Genomic DNA, 17,100 nt, shown 5'->3' on the forward strand with positions numbered 1-17,100 from the left:
TAAGTGAAGACAACTATTATACATTTTAAATATTATTTAATGACTTTGCAAGAAAAAAAAGGACATACATGGGGTTTCTTATGATTTAAACTTCGATTAAAGAAAAATCATCATACACCTAGTTGCAAACAAATTTTATTGAATTTTCAGAATGTAATGCTAGTGAGCAAACTAAGAACTTACCTTCGTATTTTCTTATCTTGAAGTGTAATACATGTGTACAAAAGTTGTCCAAAAAATAACCAAAAGATTATAACAACCAAAATACGTCCATCTTTTACCGAATGAATGAGCGGAATGCAGCCCATGGACCAATCAAAACACAGCCAATAAGGATGAAATAGCAGCCATGCATTCAGCGCATAAATGTAGTGATAATTGATAATCTAAAGCATTTGGAAAATATTAGAGAAACAGAATAAATATTTAGCAACATAAAAAAGGACAGTATACTTCTTGTACTTCATTCATAAATATGCAATCAATGGATGTTTAATAATTTAATGCAGTGGTTGGAAGTAGCGCGCTACAAGTAGCGACGCTACTGTAGTTGCTACATTTTTTAGTAGTTTGTAGTGTAGCGCACTACTTTTTTAAAAAAGTAGAGTAGCGAGTAGTTCGCTACAAAAAAAAGTAGTTTGGTGCGATTTCTGGAAACTACTTTTGAATCAAGTTTTAAAAAAAAACGCATTGTCAAACGAATCTGACTGGTGCAAGTCTTACGCGAGTAAAAGTTGCACCAATCAGATTCGTAAGACCGAAAAATTCGAGCTGACCTCTAACATATAATTTTGACGTCATGTGTTGTATCTGTTTGACGCCATTACTTTGTTTGGCATATAAACTTTCACATTTTCCCAATATTCGCTTTGAATAGAGCATGGCTTAAAAAGAAAGAAACTATTTTTTTCCCGTTTCCTGCAAACTTTGCCCGTTAAGCAAAAAGCTTTCGGTATTAATGCCATTTGCACATGCAGTCGAACTAATATTTAGTACCCAAGAAAGAAGGTGATATAAGCCCTGCGCTTCCGTTAAGAAAATTTTCGTGTAGCGGGTGAGGAATTCGTGTCAGCTGCAAAATTCGTTCCTCGAGTAAAACTCGCTCTATATAGACATTTCGCGTTAGTCGAATTGCGTTGTAGCCCTAGTCCACTGTTGTTAAAAATTGCACATTGAAGTAAAGTAATCATTTTTAGTTATGTTTCATGTTTCGGATAATTAGTAGTACCGATTGGGATATTTTGCATTTTTCTTTATTTTGTCTTTTTTACTGATTGAGTGTTGATATATTAACATATTAAAAGTCAATTATTAAATGTTGTGAGTTTTTGAGGTTATTGGCAAAATAGAAAAATGCTGTTATTTCATTTTATCAGGGGCATAAGAAAAGAGATGGTGTCCAGGTCTGGAACCCTAGCTTGAAGCTTAAAAGCAATCAATTCCTATGAAATAACTAATGTTATCCAATGAATCCCTAACTATGAAATATAAGTTCCTTTAAAATTAACTCATATAATGAGAATTTAAGTTTTTCTCTTTTGTTGATGCACTTCATCATCTAAATCAATTTTATGTATATGTATGTCTAGTCTATGTAAAATTTAAATTAAATTACGATTGGATTTATCTCAATTTCAAGTAGCCGAGTTGTTCTTCTTGAATGAAATACTATTTACTGTCAGGAAAGGATTAAAAATTTGAAGGTTGAACTCCTTCCACTTTTAAATCCTTTCTTGCAGGGAATATTCGTGCAATTGGTAAAAAATTTTTTGATTGACGAATCGTTTCAGTAAAGGAAGAAAGAATAAATAATTTATAGCAATATTCCATGTTCAAATGAGCCAATATATCAATCTGAAAATTTTGTTAATTTTTTCATTCAATCTCAAACGATGTGTATGTGTATGTTATTTATTTAATTTTTAAAAAGTAGCGAAGTAGCGACTACATTTCAAAAGTAGTTTGTAGTTGCTACATTTTGAAAAAAGTAGTTGTAGTTGTAGTTAACTACATTTGTGCTAAAGTAGTTGTAGTACGCTACAAAAAAATGTAGTTTTTCCAACCACTGATTTAATGGTTTTGTACATTATGTGTTGAGTAGTTATTGTAATGAAACTTCATGCAAACAAGTAAAAAAACCTTATCTTTTTTTATTACAAAAATAAACAAAAAATCTCTTATTTCTCAAGCATTCATGTCGGAGTGTCTTGGCCTGAAATCAAATTGCAGGAAAAAAACTTAAAACTCTGAATGACTGAAGGTGAATCAGAACATTTGACAGCTCCATTTTTAATTTTACAAAAAAAAAAAAAAAGCAACTAAATTGGTTTAAAATAGTCTGTTGACCTAGATCTCACGGGCGCACACGCAAATGAAATTTTTAAATGTCTACTCATATATTTTTTTTTTGTAAAGTAAAACAAAACAAAAAAGTCTATAAGTATTTAAAAAATGCAATAACATATTTCAAATTATTGCACCGAAGCAAACTAAAGTAAAGAATACTTTGACCAGTGAAGATGCATAAATAAAGGTGAGATGAAAGGCATTATATGAGAATCACTCTGAAATTTTTGAGATATATCTAGGTTTTTAAAGTTATATTTACAAAATTTCAGGAGTGTTCAAAGCACTTCCCTTCAGCATAAATGTACTTTTGTAGGATAATTTTCCAGATTAAATGCCTCAAACTATTCATTTCTTAGAATCAATGCAAAAATACATTTATTGCCCTATCAATATCTCCTTCTGAACATAAACGACTTCAAAGTATGTTCTTTTTAGATTAAAAAATAACCAAAATTTGCATTTAGCTAGATTCAGGGAACACGGTGGCTGTTCTATTACTTTAACTTGTTTTTCTTCAAGAAACTCAACTATTAATCTGGCTGAATGGGAAGATACAATGTCGTGATGAAGCTTGAGTCCCCTAAATTTCTTGGAGAATTTCTGGAAGGCATTTAGTGGTATACCAGTTTGCTGTTATTGGCTTCTGTCCTTTCAACTTAATGACTTTGACCAATCCTGCACTTTTGAAGAAAATGGCAAACATTATTTTTTTCATTGCTTATTTTCCACCATTGCCAGTGTGGGATCATCTTCAAAGATCCATATTTTTTTTTCTTGACCTGTTAGAATGTCAAAAAACTATATGTACATTTCATCCCCCATTACAATTTTAGAAATTATGCAGCACCTACCATCATTTAGCAGTTTAAGGGTTTCTTTACTGATCCTGACACACACCTCTGTTTGGTGTACAGTTAGATTATGGGGAACCTAAAGGCAAACAATTTTTCTCAAATGTTTTTCTCCAAACATTCATGAAAAATTTTGTGCCTGGCTGCAGATCCAATGTTAAGTTCCTTCTGCATCATTTGGTACGTACAACGATTATCATCCATTAACAATTTTGCATAGCAGACACAATGTCCGGGATTACTGACAATGGTGGTCTTCCTGTGTGTTATTCATCCTAAAGAGAATTACGACCCCTGCAAAATTCTTTAAACCATCTGAATACAGTAGCTCAAAATGGACACTCATGAATAACTGCTAATTGAAGCTGTTGAGAGCATTCATTTTGATTTATTACCGATTTAAAAACATAGAAAATTATAACTCCATTACATTTTTGTGTCAGCTCCATTTCATCTTCTATCTAAAAATGATTCTGTGCTAAACAACTTTAACTAAGTCGGAAAAAAAATGATCTGCGGTAGTAAGGTTGTTTGTATTTTCAAATTACATCGTTAATCTTTTTTTGTAACTTCTTGTCTGAGCGTACCTCAAAAATTTCAGACTGAACCTCGTAATTGCATATAAATTTTATTGTGGCATTTACTCAAATTCCTTAACAGAAAATCTCGCTTTCAAAAAAAGTCCCATAAAAATACAGACACCATACATAGTTCCTAATTTTTGGTGCTTTTTGATTTTACAAATTCTTATTTTTGAGGACTTTTATCCTGGTCCCAAAAATAATTCCAAAAATCAAGCATCTCAATTGTCAGACTTTCAAGAGTATACAAACTTAAGTTATTGCATTTCTAAAACAAATAACTGTTAAATTGTCTTGATATGTACAAAACTAATTATCAATATGGACATGTCTACTGCAAAACAAATCAAAATCTCAAAATATATTTAAAATAACAATAAAATTATGGCAAAAATTAAATAGGAAGAAGGTTTATCTATTTTGGCATAGATTTATGAGAAACTTTCTAAATTTTAAAGAATTTCCTCAAATCAGCTAATAGAACAGGGTAATAGTTATTTTGGTGTCGGGGAATTGGGATCTGTTTTCATAAAAATTTGATGCGCTGAATCAAATATGACATAAAATTTTGCCTAGCAATTCTATTATCTAAGATGTAACATTTTAGTGAAATATATATGAGACACTAGTTTAAGTTAAATAAATAAATTGAACAAAACACAAAACATGGAATTTTTATTAGACCAGACTAGTGATACAAAACCTTATGAAACAGGAAAACATAAAATTGGGGATGGGGTGAAAACTCTAAGCATATTGTTTAAAGATTGACACTTAAACAAAAAATTAGTGGAAGAAATGTGGTAATTTTATTTTATTTTGTTTTTAGGAACAATTTTATGTAGATCATGTTCTATACTATCTATAAAAACTTTTTTTTGCAAATTTAATCCATTAACATCTTTCATTTTGGTAAATTTAAACAACTGAATCATGTCCCCTCTGACAGTCATTGACTTATCATTGGAAGCGGGTATTAAATTCGATATCGAAGGAGTTTGTTACGGTATCAGACAATAAATGCCTCATCAACTTCTAGAAGACTTTCAAGAAGAGCGGCAGCATCTCCGGTTAAAAATTGCTATGAAAGAAGCTTGCCTGTGAGAAGCGTGTCCTCCAATTGCTCAAGAGACAGTAAAATATAAAAGACAAAAAATGCCAGATCAGCTTCAAACTGCTATAAAAGAAATTTATCTTGAAAATAAATAAATAAAAACAGTTTAGTCTTGTAGATGATTTGATCTGTTGGTGGAAAAATGTACTAAGCAGATTTTCTAAAAAAGAGTAATATAAAATAGAGTAATTTAACATTATCAGTGTAGCAATTTTCAAGAACCAGCTGAAAATAATGCAGGATCAGAAGCAGGATAACATATGAAAGCGACAATGTAAAATCAGGATTCCACTGTATTACATTGTGCAAATATTCTGAGTCTCATTACCCAATATACCATTAAAGCAGTGACTTTGAGATCCAGAATTTTAAGGGCCTAAAAAATGGGTAAAATTGTTCTAGTCTATTATTTAAAATAGGAAAGAAAAATAAGGGTTTCTACTTTCTTTATTAACCTTTTTTAATGTATACTTAAGATGCAAGATGCCCGTAATTCCAGAGAGATATTTTGAAGGAGGGCCAAGCACCTCAACACCCCTTTAATTGATACTGCTGGTTCTTTGTGAATGTTCGTGTTTGTAAGAGTTGACTACAGAGGGCTGCAAAAAACTTTCGACCTACAGTCTCCCAATCGTTCTATTATGCTGTGCAAAAATAATATGCTATGCAAAGATCTACTTGTTACACATCATGCAAAGTGAACAAATACAAGGCAAGAACTCACAAATTGACCTTAACTTGTTGAACTGTTGTTACTGAACTTACAGGATGTAAACTCCATGGGGAAAAAATCCATCAAATAACTGATTTCTAAATAATTTTTGCTTGTTACTGCCTTCCACTGAAGATGGGATAATTCAGGGCAAATTTACAGTAAAGCTTTTGTAGTAACTAAAATAGTTGTATCTTTTAAAAATGATTAGAAATGAAAAATTTTTATTAAAGAAGTTATGAGGAGGAGTAATAAATTTTAACTCACCCTAACAAAGATACTTTCTTCAAAAGATGCAGGATTATCAACTTGTTGGAAGACAGGTGTAGAAGAACCCATTATATACCATCGCAGTGCTAATAAAGAACATCCTCCAAAGATCAATACACTTTGCCTCATAAAAAAAGAACATAAGTTGTTCTAGATAAGTACAAATAAATATGTTAATAATCTCATTAAAAAAAAATAAAGCATAGAACAAAGTAACTTCAAATACAGAAAGAAAGAATTGAGTTGTGGTTTTCAGTAAGAAATATCACAATGGCAATTAATATGAGAGCAAAATCTATCATAAAATAGTGACATTTTCAGTAAACAAACAATTGGCAATTTACAGCATCAGTAGGCATTTCAGAAAAGTTTTAGATGTTAGGCATACACATACAGTAAGTTGATTATGGTTTTAGTACAATGCAAAATTAAATCATTTCTAATATTCTAGCAATAAATGGCAACACATGATTTAATAAAAGAATATAGGTTTCAAAAGTTCAGGTGGCTTTACACATTTAAGTGCCACTGAATTAGGAATAGAGAATGCTACATAAATTGCATAACACTGCAACTTATTTATGCACAAGCAGGGGTATCGTATAATTCAAGGCTGCTGAGTTGGAGGGAAAATAACAGACTCCGTCTCCGGAAGTTTTAGAGCCTTCGACTCTGACTCTGAAAGTACTGGCAGAGTTGTGGACTTTGAGGGAAAATGACTGACGCCAATTTTTGGAATTTTCAACCTTCAACTCCTGACTTTGATCCCTTTATTCCAAAATTAGCCAGAGTCTGACTCCACGACTCCGATTTTCGCAGCCCTGGAGGTAATTGCAACTTTGGTTGCAAGCACTATGAACAAACATATATATAACTAGTACTGTGGTTCTTGCTAATGATTTGCTTCAATATGGGTATCATTTCTGATTTAAATGTCTTTGATTGCAAACTAATAGTAGGAGTTCCATGTATGGACCATTCAGGTACTGAAATTGTCAGAGAACTCAGATTTTCAAGATCTACAGAGTCAAGAATACACTGAGAATACAATGAGGGTGAAATAAAAATCCCAATAGATAAGGAAGATCTGCAATAAATAACTTTAACAAGCATGGTATGAAAAATTAGCTCAAATTATCAACCAGCTGAATCAAGACACCAGTCAGTTTATAGATCCTTTTACCATGGAAGCCATATATCCATGATACTATTGTACAATGCACAACATTGGGTTGCAAGTCTTGGCTGGGCAAGAGAGCACAGAGAATGTACTCCAAAAGTACTACAAAAATGAAAACAAGTATCATGAAGTGATGAGTCTTGATTTTGACTACTTCACCTTGATGGGAGACTGAGAACAGTTGTCACATTCATGAAGTTATAGATTTCATTTGCCAGGTTGGTAGAACTATACTCAGGGGTGGATACAGGATTTCATTTTAGGGGGGGGAGGGGTATGCTCAAGAACATAGTCTTACGCATGCAATTTTCTTGAACTTAGGTTTATTTAGGTGTCAACAAAAGCACAAAATTGGCCATTAGTTGGTTGAAAACTTAATTAATCTTAACTACTATAAATTAAACATATTTAATTTATTATTAATTAAACTTAATTAATAATTAAATAAATTAAAATGACCTAGTTAAGTTGTATTATAACCTGTTTAGTACAGTATTCACACCAGCCAACACAATAAAATAAATAAATACTACAAAAATCTAATAAAAATTAAATGTTTTATGAACATGACACATTTAGATGATATTGATTAAACATTAACATAATGCTCGACACAGGACACAGATCTATCTTGTATGCAGAAAAATACAATAAACTTCACTAAATAATAGTAAAATATGTGGTGAAAATCTTGTTTATAATTAAATATTTTATGAATATTATTCAGACATTGAGGAATACTCAGATTCTTTTCAATTGTGGAAAAATCAGTGGCCAATAAAGATGTCGCAGTCTCAAAGTCTGATACAAGAACTCCGGATATGTTTCTATCGGTTTTGGGATCATCAGTTTTTTTAACTTTTCAAAAAAGACAACAATGTTTTGTCACACGAACGCTTCATTATTTTGGTTACAGGTAGTCCTTTTCTAACAAACGTGCCTTTTTTCAGCAGTTTCCATCTAATAAGATGGGCTAATTACGGAAATCCTCATGTAACGAGATGTCGGGTAAACATGATACTAAAACTTTACATTTCTTGCCCAAAACTAAGTCCAAAACACTGATTTACAGCTCATACTTAACTATTTACAGCTCATTTAAAAATAAACTCAGCAGAAACAAGGGGTGTGATCTCAATTTGGAACAATTTATTTGAATTTTCAAATGATACTAGATGGCGGTTGAAGTAATTTACTTTTCCAATATGGTTCTACAGAGTGTTGACCTTCAATATGTGCTTTCGGTTACATTCTTGATTCTTTCAATCCAGGGACTTGGATAAGAAAAACAAATGCACATGTTACAGCCTCTGAAGCTGGATTAGTCAGAGCTGAGATTTATGACTTTCGCTCCTTGTATTTGTTTCTATTTTAGTGAAATGGAACTTGCCACTTTTGTATTTGTATTTCGTAATACAAAAGGGAAAGATCAATAGTTTTCTCACATTCAATTAACAAAAGCAAATGTCTTCTTATGGAAAACACTGCATGCTAACAAAGTTTATAAAACTTAAGTTAAATTATATTTCTAACTAATTTTAAAATCACTCATAAATATGTGTTCTTAAACAAATAACTCAACTAAAATCTAACAAAGAAACTTTCGTGAGGTTGTTTCAGAAATGATTGCAGCAGCATGGAAAGTCGTGTTGGCGAAACAGCATCATTGCCTGAGCAGGAATCGGAATGGTATACTAGGCCACAAGAGAAGGTAGTTTGAGTAAAATAAAACTTGTAACAGAAAATAAGGCCATATCAAAAATACAAATCTGATATGTTTTTTTTTTAATTTGAAAAATGATAAAAAAACGTTTTTCGGCGAAAATTCGATTATTTTATACTATTTGATGCACCCCTGAAACATTTCCGATTGAGCTAATATTTTGCACACATCATTTTTTTGTCCATTGAAACAAAAATGGGGGTGGGAGCTAACTTTTAACAAAGTTGAAAAATAAGGGCCACCCTAATGTACATATATATCTTTTTTTACATCAAATAATATTTAATATATATATATATATTTGTTGAATCGAAAATTAAATTTATATTGAGAGGCTCAGGGCAAGAATGTGATATGCCACATGATGTGAATTTTCAGTGGGCCAATTTCCAACTTATAAAAAATATTTATAGAATTTTTCAAAGGTATTATACATTCTATATTCTGAAATACTAAAATCAGATATGTTTTTCAACAAATGACATAATCCATTGTTATGTTTATTTCAATTTTAGGTATGAGAAACAAAAATTTGATTGAAAAGTCACTTCTTGTGGCTTGTCACATTTCTGCCTTAATCCATCAATTGTTTTTTGAAAGATGTAATCATATGTATAGTTGTGATAAACGAAATAACTGAAAAGATATTCAAGTAGTTTCACTAAATACACAAAAACACAGCGCAAAGGCTAATATACACTTCCAGCAAAATGCTGAAAACGAGACTCCACAGTTAGAAAACAAACAAACTGACTCCCCCATTCACAAGACGCCCAGTGTTTTATACTGAGCAAAGAAACATTTAGAAAATCCTACAAAGTTCTACAAATTTCTCATATTTTCTTTTTATTCCATTCACAAATCTTATCATTCAGAAATGGGGGGACCATATACTTCATTCGAATGTAAGAGGGTTGTATATTCATTACAAGAAACTATTTACAGGTTTAGTTACTACAATAATTTTAGATGACGAATAATGGAATAAATGCCAAATTTAGCCAGATTACAACAAATTAATCATAAAAATAATTACTATTTACAGGATTTGTAACAATATTTGATGCAGAGGGACAAGTAATCTAATGACATTGCCAAAGATTTTTGATTCATTATCAGTGGTTATCACAGACAGAGGAGGTGTTTTTGGCATAAATTTAATTTATGATACCTTTGGCAAAATACAACTGCAAAGGTAGCCCAACTTGTCTAAAGGTTAATAACACTGTGCAGTAAAAAAACAATCTTTTAAAATGCTTCTAATATCATTCTTGCTAACTCATATGTAAAATAACCCCTGAATCCAAATGTGACAACTATTTTCTCGCATTATCCCCCATATGTTGGAATTAGGACTCCAGTTTTTGAGTTTCATAGCGACTATTTTTATTAAAGAGGAAGGATACATTGTATTAACCCTTAATGCTCTTCTGACAGGGGTGCCCACCTGGGGGGAGGGGGGGAGGGGTCATGGTGCAGACTGTGGCATTGACATTTTTAGGGGGGTATTTTTCTCATTTTTAGGGGGGTCTTACTCAGGGTGGCGACAGGAACTGTGAAAAAAAGTTCCCTGACTTTTCCCTGATTAAGTTCACCAAATTTCCCTGATTTACGTTACCAATGATAATGGTTTTCTTTCTTTGCTCTACTTGAAATCCATTGTATGTTTGTATAAAATGCAGTATTTTAAACGTTTTAAGTTGTGTAAAGTTGTTGAACTAAAGATATATTTTGAAAAGATGCTACTTTTTTAATAAAATGGTTAAAAGAAGAAAAAAAAAAAACAAGAACTTCTTTTTTTGGCGGGGGGGGGGGGGGGAAACCCCTACAAAACAGTATATTAAATTTTTATACATGGAAAGATTGTAGAAAATTAAAAATAAAAAAAAAAAATTACTTCCAGAAACCACTTAGCATAAGAATTTTAAGAAACTATTAAAATTACTCTTAAAAACATGTGTATTTCTGATAGAACTAAAAAGTAATTGAAATTATTTTGAACTAAGTTTTCAAACAGTATAATAATTGTTGCAAGAATAACAAGTAATAGTGATAGAATAGAAGTAATGTAGTTATTCTTATGACATATTTATGCAAAACAGATGAAACCATTTGACATCCATTCATAGGGAGCTTTTCTCTAATCAAGAACATAGGTTTTAATGAATGAATACAGCATTTTAACAATAAAAAAATGAAGATATTTACTTAAGTACAACTCTATTTCAAATGATTTCAGATTGTAACAAAAAAAAATCTTAGATTGCTTTTGTAACAAACAACTTTGAAATGCAAGAAAAAAAAAGCAATTAGTTAATTTCGAAATATATAAAAGAAGAATACAACTTGATTATAAAATTAAAGAATTACTTAAGTCTGAAGAAAAGAAAACCTTTATAATCTGAGGTGACAACAAATAGTATAACGGCAAAAAACAAAGTTCTTTTTATTGAAAGTTCAATTTTAGCAATTAAATTAAAAACACGAAGAAGTAATAACTTTTAAGTTTTTATAGTATTAATTCAAAAACCAAAGATTTCTTCTTGAAATCGTGATTACAGTACTTAATTACTTTGAGACAATGGAATAAAGGCAAAGGAGCTAAGACATTAATGAAGGCTTCCTCTTTGCCTGTATGGGTGTTTATTTTACATAGCATTGAAAGCGTAAAAGGAAATTTCAAGCTAGGTAAAATAAACAACCTAACAGACACAGAAGCAATCTTAGGAAGTGGTTAATAAGTAAGATTCAAGTGGTTAATAAGTAAGATTCAATAATTTGACGTTGAGGAAAAAAGATGCACAAATATGCGACAGTGTATAATCACACCTCATTAACTTTACTTTTTTTTTTGAACAGATAATTGGCGGAAAATGCGTAGGGAATTAGAGTACTTAATTTTGTAAAGAAAAAAATTTTTTTTTCTTCATAAAATCAATTTTCCCTGATTTTTTGTTATTTTTTCAAAATTCCCTGATATTTCCCTGATTAACAAAGTTCCCCGACTTTTCCCTGATCTGTCGCCACCCTGTTACTTTTGGAGGGGGTCTCTGTGATATTGAGAGAGGTGCGCCCTTGCCCTTAGGGAGGGGGCACTCCTGCTCCTGAGGAGTAGGGAGGTGAAAAATTCAAAAGCATGAACATTTGTAGCAAGAATGGGGACTCATGGAGATGCTCACACCTAAAACATATTTTTAAAAATCATCAAAAACTTTTGTTTTTTCAATTTTTTAATTGATTTTTCAGTGTCACTCCAGAGGATTGAGTTTACTTCTATGAGCATATGTTTTCACCTTGTAAAAAGTTTTTAAAAAGAATCTTGGAAACGTCACACATTGTAGTGAAGAAACTTACCGTATTACTTAAAATTGTGCAAGTTAAATTCACAGATATAATTATTACTAAAAATGAAGTTATGTATATTTATAACATAGCATTAATGTTAGTTTATGTTACTGAAGATGCACTGTAGTCATTGTTTATCACTTCTTAAGAATCTTTTTTGAGATTTAAAAGTGAAAAAAAAATAGAAAAAGACAGAAAAAGAACGAGTTTTTATTGACTTAAAAATTATTTAGATGAGTCTCCCTTCTTGCTGCAAATGTTCATGCTTTTGAAATTTTCACCTTTCTAATCCCCAGAAGTATGTTAACGGTTACTATAATGCTCCCTTCCCCAGGGCTGCCACTGACTTAAGTGCCTAAAAATAGTCGTTTTAGTAGCGTCTTAAATGATTGCGATTTATGTTGTTGGTTCAATTTTTGTAAAGGGCTCGATTTTGCTGCTACGATTTTTGTTACTTGTTGCTTTTATTTTGATTTAATATCAGTAAAATTTTACACTGTAGCCATATTACATTATTTAGAAAAAAATGAGCTTTAATTAGCGACTATTGGGGAAAAAATCGCGAATATGGCGATTCCCGCACTTTTTGCATAGACAGCATCTTTATTCCACAGTCAGACCATGTAAAGTTATAACAGAACGTGCAAATATTAACTCTTTCAGCATCTGCTTAAAAGAGTTTGACTAAAATCAGGACCCTCATGATTCTCAACCTATATGCGAGTATATACGACAATTATTTTAATCATTTTTCAATTGGAACTGTCGCATGTATATTATTGAGTTTTCTGTGTAAAATAGCATTATTCTATTTACTGAAGAGAACATACATAGTAAACTTAGGTTTCTTTTTATTTAATAAATTGAAATAAATCTAAAAAATAATTCAATCACACAGTAATTGACATACAAAAGTATTTGTATTGCTCTGAAAGCTCTGTATCTCCGAGTATTTGCTCTGAGAGTTTGCTAAGTTATGATTTTCCATGAATTTCATCCTTGACACATTTAATATTTAAACCAAAGAGTAACAAATTAAAAATACAGCAATAAAGTTCGAAAAATATAAGTTTCTTGAAGGAAAAGTAGCAGATATAATTCACATAATAATGAAACTTAGTACCCTAATTTCCTGCATATTATCCGTGGCGTATAATCCACAGGTTCCAAAATCGGCCTGAAGAAAAAAAATCTTCTCATAATTCGTGGATAATACTGATTTTGATTTAACTTACAATTTCATCAACTAAATTAAAAGCATGACGAAGAAATACTTGTTAATCTATAGTCAAAATTAATCTTAAAAAAATATTTCTTCATGAAATTGATTATAGCATGCTAATTACTTTAAGATAAAGAGTAAAGGCAAAGGTGCTAAGTCAGTAGTCACGGTTAGTGCAAATGGAGAGTGTTTCTTTGGCCTGTAGGGCTCTTATTTTATGTAGCCTGAATGGCAATCCACCGTTAACGTGCAGGAAATTATGGTGAATCAAATTTGAAGATAAAATAAAAAAAATATATATAAACCTTTAAAAATGAGGTTAGGAACCACTGAACTTCCTGCTTTCTTTGCAACACATAATAAACATCTTGAAAATCAAATTTATAAATAACTATCATATCATAAATACAGCAGATACCCTAAAAGAAAGAAAAAACCAAATCAAGTAACATCTTCAAGAACTTGAATAAATTTTTCAACTTTAATTTAGAAACTTCAGCATATTTAAAAAGTAAGATTTAGATGAGTTGGAATTACTTTTGATTCTGATCATTTCTATCACTAGTTCTTCATTATTTACAATAAATGAATTTAAATTACATAAAGGAAACAAGTAGATAGATTTAAAAAAGTATAACTGATAATATTAGCAAATTAAATAGAAATAATTAAATATGTTTTTTTGTTTGTAAAATTAAACGGCGATTCCATGGGTAACTGACTGACATTTACAGAGCAAAACAATAAGTATTTTGTAACATAAACTACAAAATATTAACTTTTAAAAAGATATTTTTTTTCCTCACCCATTGTACTTTTTAAGCTGAATTTTATGGTAAAATTGAATTTCCAAAATACATATTGCGTGATTTTAGAAATATTTTAAAAGCTTGATAACTGACTGACATGAATGCAACCTGTGTGAAAAGGAATATTGATTCAATAAGAGATTTTTCTGAAAGTAAGAGGAATTTTAATTAAACTTAAATCAAGATCAAAGAACAATGAATAAATTTTTGGCCTATGGCATTTGAGTTGGAAAATATTGCTACAATAAAGAATTACAGTAATTAGATTTGCTTAGTAACTGACTGACATTTCTGAAATTTCTAACTATAGTAATGCAAGTGTTCAAAATTAAGCAGCTAAACAAATAAATAAGTTTACATAAAAGGTAAGCAATGGAAATACATTTGTTAGATTTGATACAGTGGACTCCAGTTATTTGAATCAGTGGTTAATTGAGTCAACCGCTTTAATGAAATCAAATTGCCAAAAACAGAACAAATCCAGTTTTTTTGGACTAGCCGCTTTATTGAATCAGCCGCTTTGTGGAACCAAAACTGTTTAGAACAAATGTGATTCATATAATTGGTGACGACTGTATTGCTAAAATAAATATTTGAAGTATTTACGACAAGTTGGTAACTCACTGACATATTGGCAACTGACTGATATTACAAACATGCAACACAAAATATCTATTTTAAAAAAAAGAAAAGAAAACATTTTATCCTAGTTTATTGATTTCTTCAAGCTGAATTTAATGGTATAATTCAATTTTTAAAATGCATTTTAGATGATTTAAATTTTTTTTTTTAAAGCATGGTAAGTGACTGACATGAAAGCAACCTGCGGGAAAAGTAATATAGATTCAATAAAATATTCTCCTCTGAAAGCAAAAGGAATTATTCATGAATTTCAATTGGGATCAATGAAAAATGAATAACCTTCCGGCATACGGCATTTGATTTCAAAAATATTACTGGGCAATTCCACTGGTAACTGACTGTACACAGCAAAACAATAAGTACTATTTTTAAACATAAACAATAAAATATTAATTTTTTTTTAAATATATTTTCACCTCGCTTATTGTACTTTTTAAGCTGATATTTCATGGTATAATTGAATTTCCAAAATACATATTGGGTGATTTTAGAAAAATTGTTAAAAGCATGGTAACTGACTGATATGAATGCAACCTGTCTGAAAAGTAATATTGATTCAATAAGAGATTTTTCTAAAAGTAAAAGGAATTTTTATTAAACTCAGATAAGGATCAAAGAACAATGAATAAACTTTCGGCCTATGGCATTTGAGTTGGAAAATATTGCTACAATAAATAATTATGGGGATTAGAACAGCTTGGTAACTGACTGACATCCCGATAACTGACTGACATTTCTGAAAATTTCTAAATATACCAATGCAAATGTTCAAAATTAAGCAACAAAACTTATAAATAAGTGTACATAAAAGCTAAGAAATGAAAATACATTTGTTAAATTTAATACAGTGAATGCCGGTAATTGAATCAACGGTGAATTGAATCAACCGCTTTAATGAATCAAATTTTCAAAAACAGAACAAAATCCAGCTTTATTGATTTAGCTGCTTTATTGAATCAGCTGCTTTATTGAATCAGCCGCTTTATGGAATCAAAACTGTTTAGAACAAACATGATTCATGTAATCGGTGGCCACTGTATTTCTAAAATAAATATTTGCATTATTTACGACAAGTTGGTAACTGACTGATATTACAAACATGCAACAAAATATCCATTAGAAAAATATATTTTCTCCTAGTTTATTGATTTCTTCAAGCTAAATTTAATGTTATAATAGAATTTTTAAAATGCATTTTAGATCATTAAAAAAAAAAGTTTAAAGCATGGTGACTGACTAACATGAATGCAACCTGCTGGAAAAGTAGTATAGATTGAATAAAACATTCTCCTCTGAAAGCAAAAGGAATTATTCATAAATTTAAATTGGGGTTAAGGAATAATGAATAACCTTTTAGCATATGGCATTTGATTTCAAAATTATTACTAAAATAACAAAATTATCGTAATTAGAACACCTTGGTGAGCTAACTGACTGACATTTCTAAATTTCGAATACATCCTAATATGACAAATTCAGAATTATGCAGTAAAATGAACAAATAGTGTACACAAAAGCAGAACTTTATTTGCCATTAGGGATAGACCAGGGATCCCTCAGCCTATGAGGACCCTCAAAATAATTAGAGCATATGAGGCAGTGAGAAGCAAAGGGATGCAAGTGAACTATTTTAAGTTTCGAGTAAAACACGTTTAAAGATCACATCCTAGGTAGTCTTTCATTGAATTTTTTTTCTAAATCATGCTGTACAGCAGCACCTACCAGGGCTACTAGTAATCTCTTGCCACCAAGACGGAGGAGAGGTTCACCTACCATTTGTACTGGTTACCTCCAAATTTTTAATTTTGCCACTTGCATCCCTTTGCTTCTAACTACCTCATATAGAAAATTACTACAAAATATAGTTTTAATATGCTAATTATGATATTTAAAAGCAATGGTGATACAAAACATATATATAAAGATTGATTTTTAACATCAATATAACAATTTTGTGCTACCTAGTATTTTGAAGTAGTCTACACCCTCAGTGTACCCCAGCTGTAATATATAAAATAACAGAAACTGTAGGCGCTTGCAACTCTGCAGTATTTCCTTTTGATATATACATACATTTTTCGGTAGCATCTATAAATGTGTTTCACCGAATGTCTAACAGCTTTAAAATTTGTAAATAAAACTCTACGCAAAAGAAAAGCAATTAAAATAAGATTTTATTTATTTCTATAGATAACCTCTTTTCCCGCAGAGTTTTTTTTTTTTTTAATTGCTAGAGGATTTGAAAATCTCTTTCTTTTCCTTTGGTATTTTAAAATGGATCATATCCTTGTAAAATTATTGA

General features: G+C 30.7%; 1 protein-coding gene across 1 annotated transcript in view; it reads right to left on the reverse strand.

Moving 5' to 3' along the window:
- LOC129218191 (protein O-mannosyl-transferase TMTC4-like) overlaps positions 1-17,100 on the reverse strand; it is a 110,661-nt gene that overhangs the window by 61,041 nt on the left and 32,520 nt on the right. The window contains exons 6-8 of the mRNA XM_054852408.1: positions 13,653-13,766; positions 5,875-6,027; positions 184-386 (exon numbers count right to left, since the gene is read on the reverse strand). Coding sequence (XP_054708383.1) covers positions 184-386; positions 5,875-6,027; positions 13,653-13,766 — 470 coding nt within the window. The remainder of the gene's footprint in view (positions 1-183; positions 387-5,874; positions 6,028-13,652; positions 13,767-17,100) is intronic.

The sequence above is a fragment of the Uloborus diversus genome, chromosome 3 (assembly GCF_026930045.1).
Source record: "Uloborus diversus isolate 005 chromosome 3, Udiv.v.3.1, whole genome shotgun sequence".
NCBI classification, from domain to species: domain Eukaryota; kingdom Metazoa; phylum Arthropoda; class Arachnida; order Araneae; family Uloboridae; genus Uloborus; species Uloborus diversus.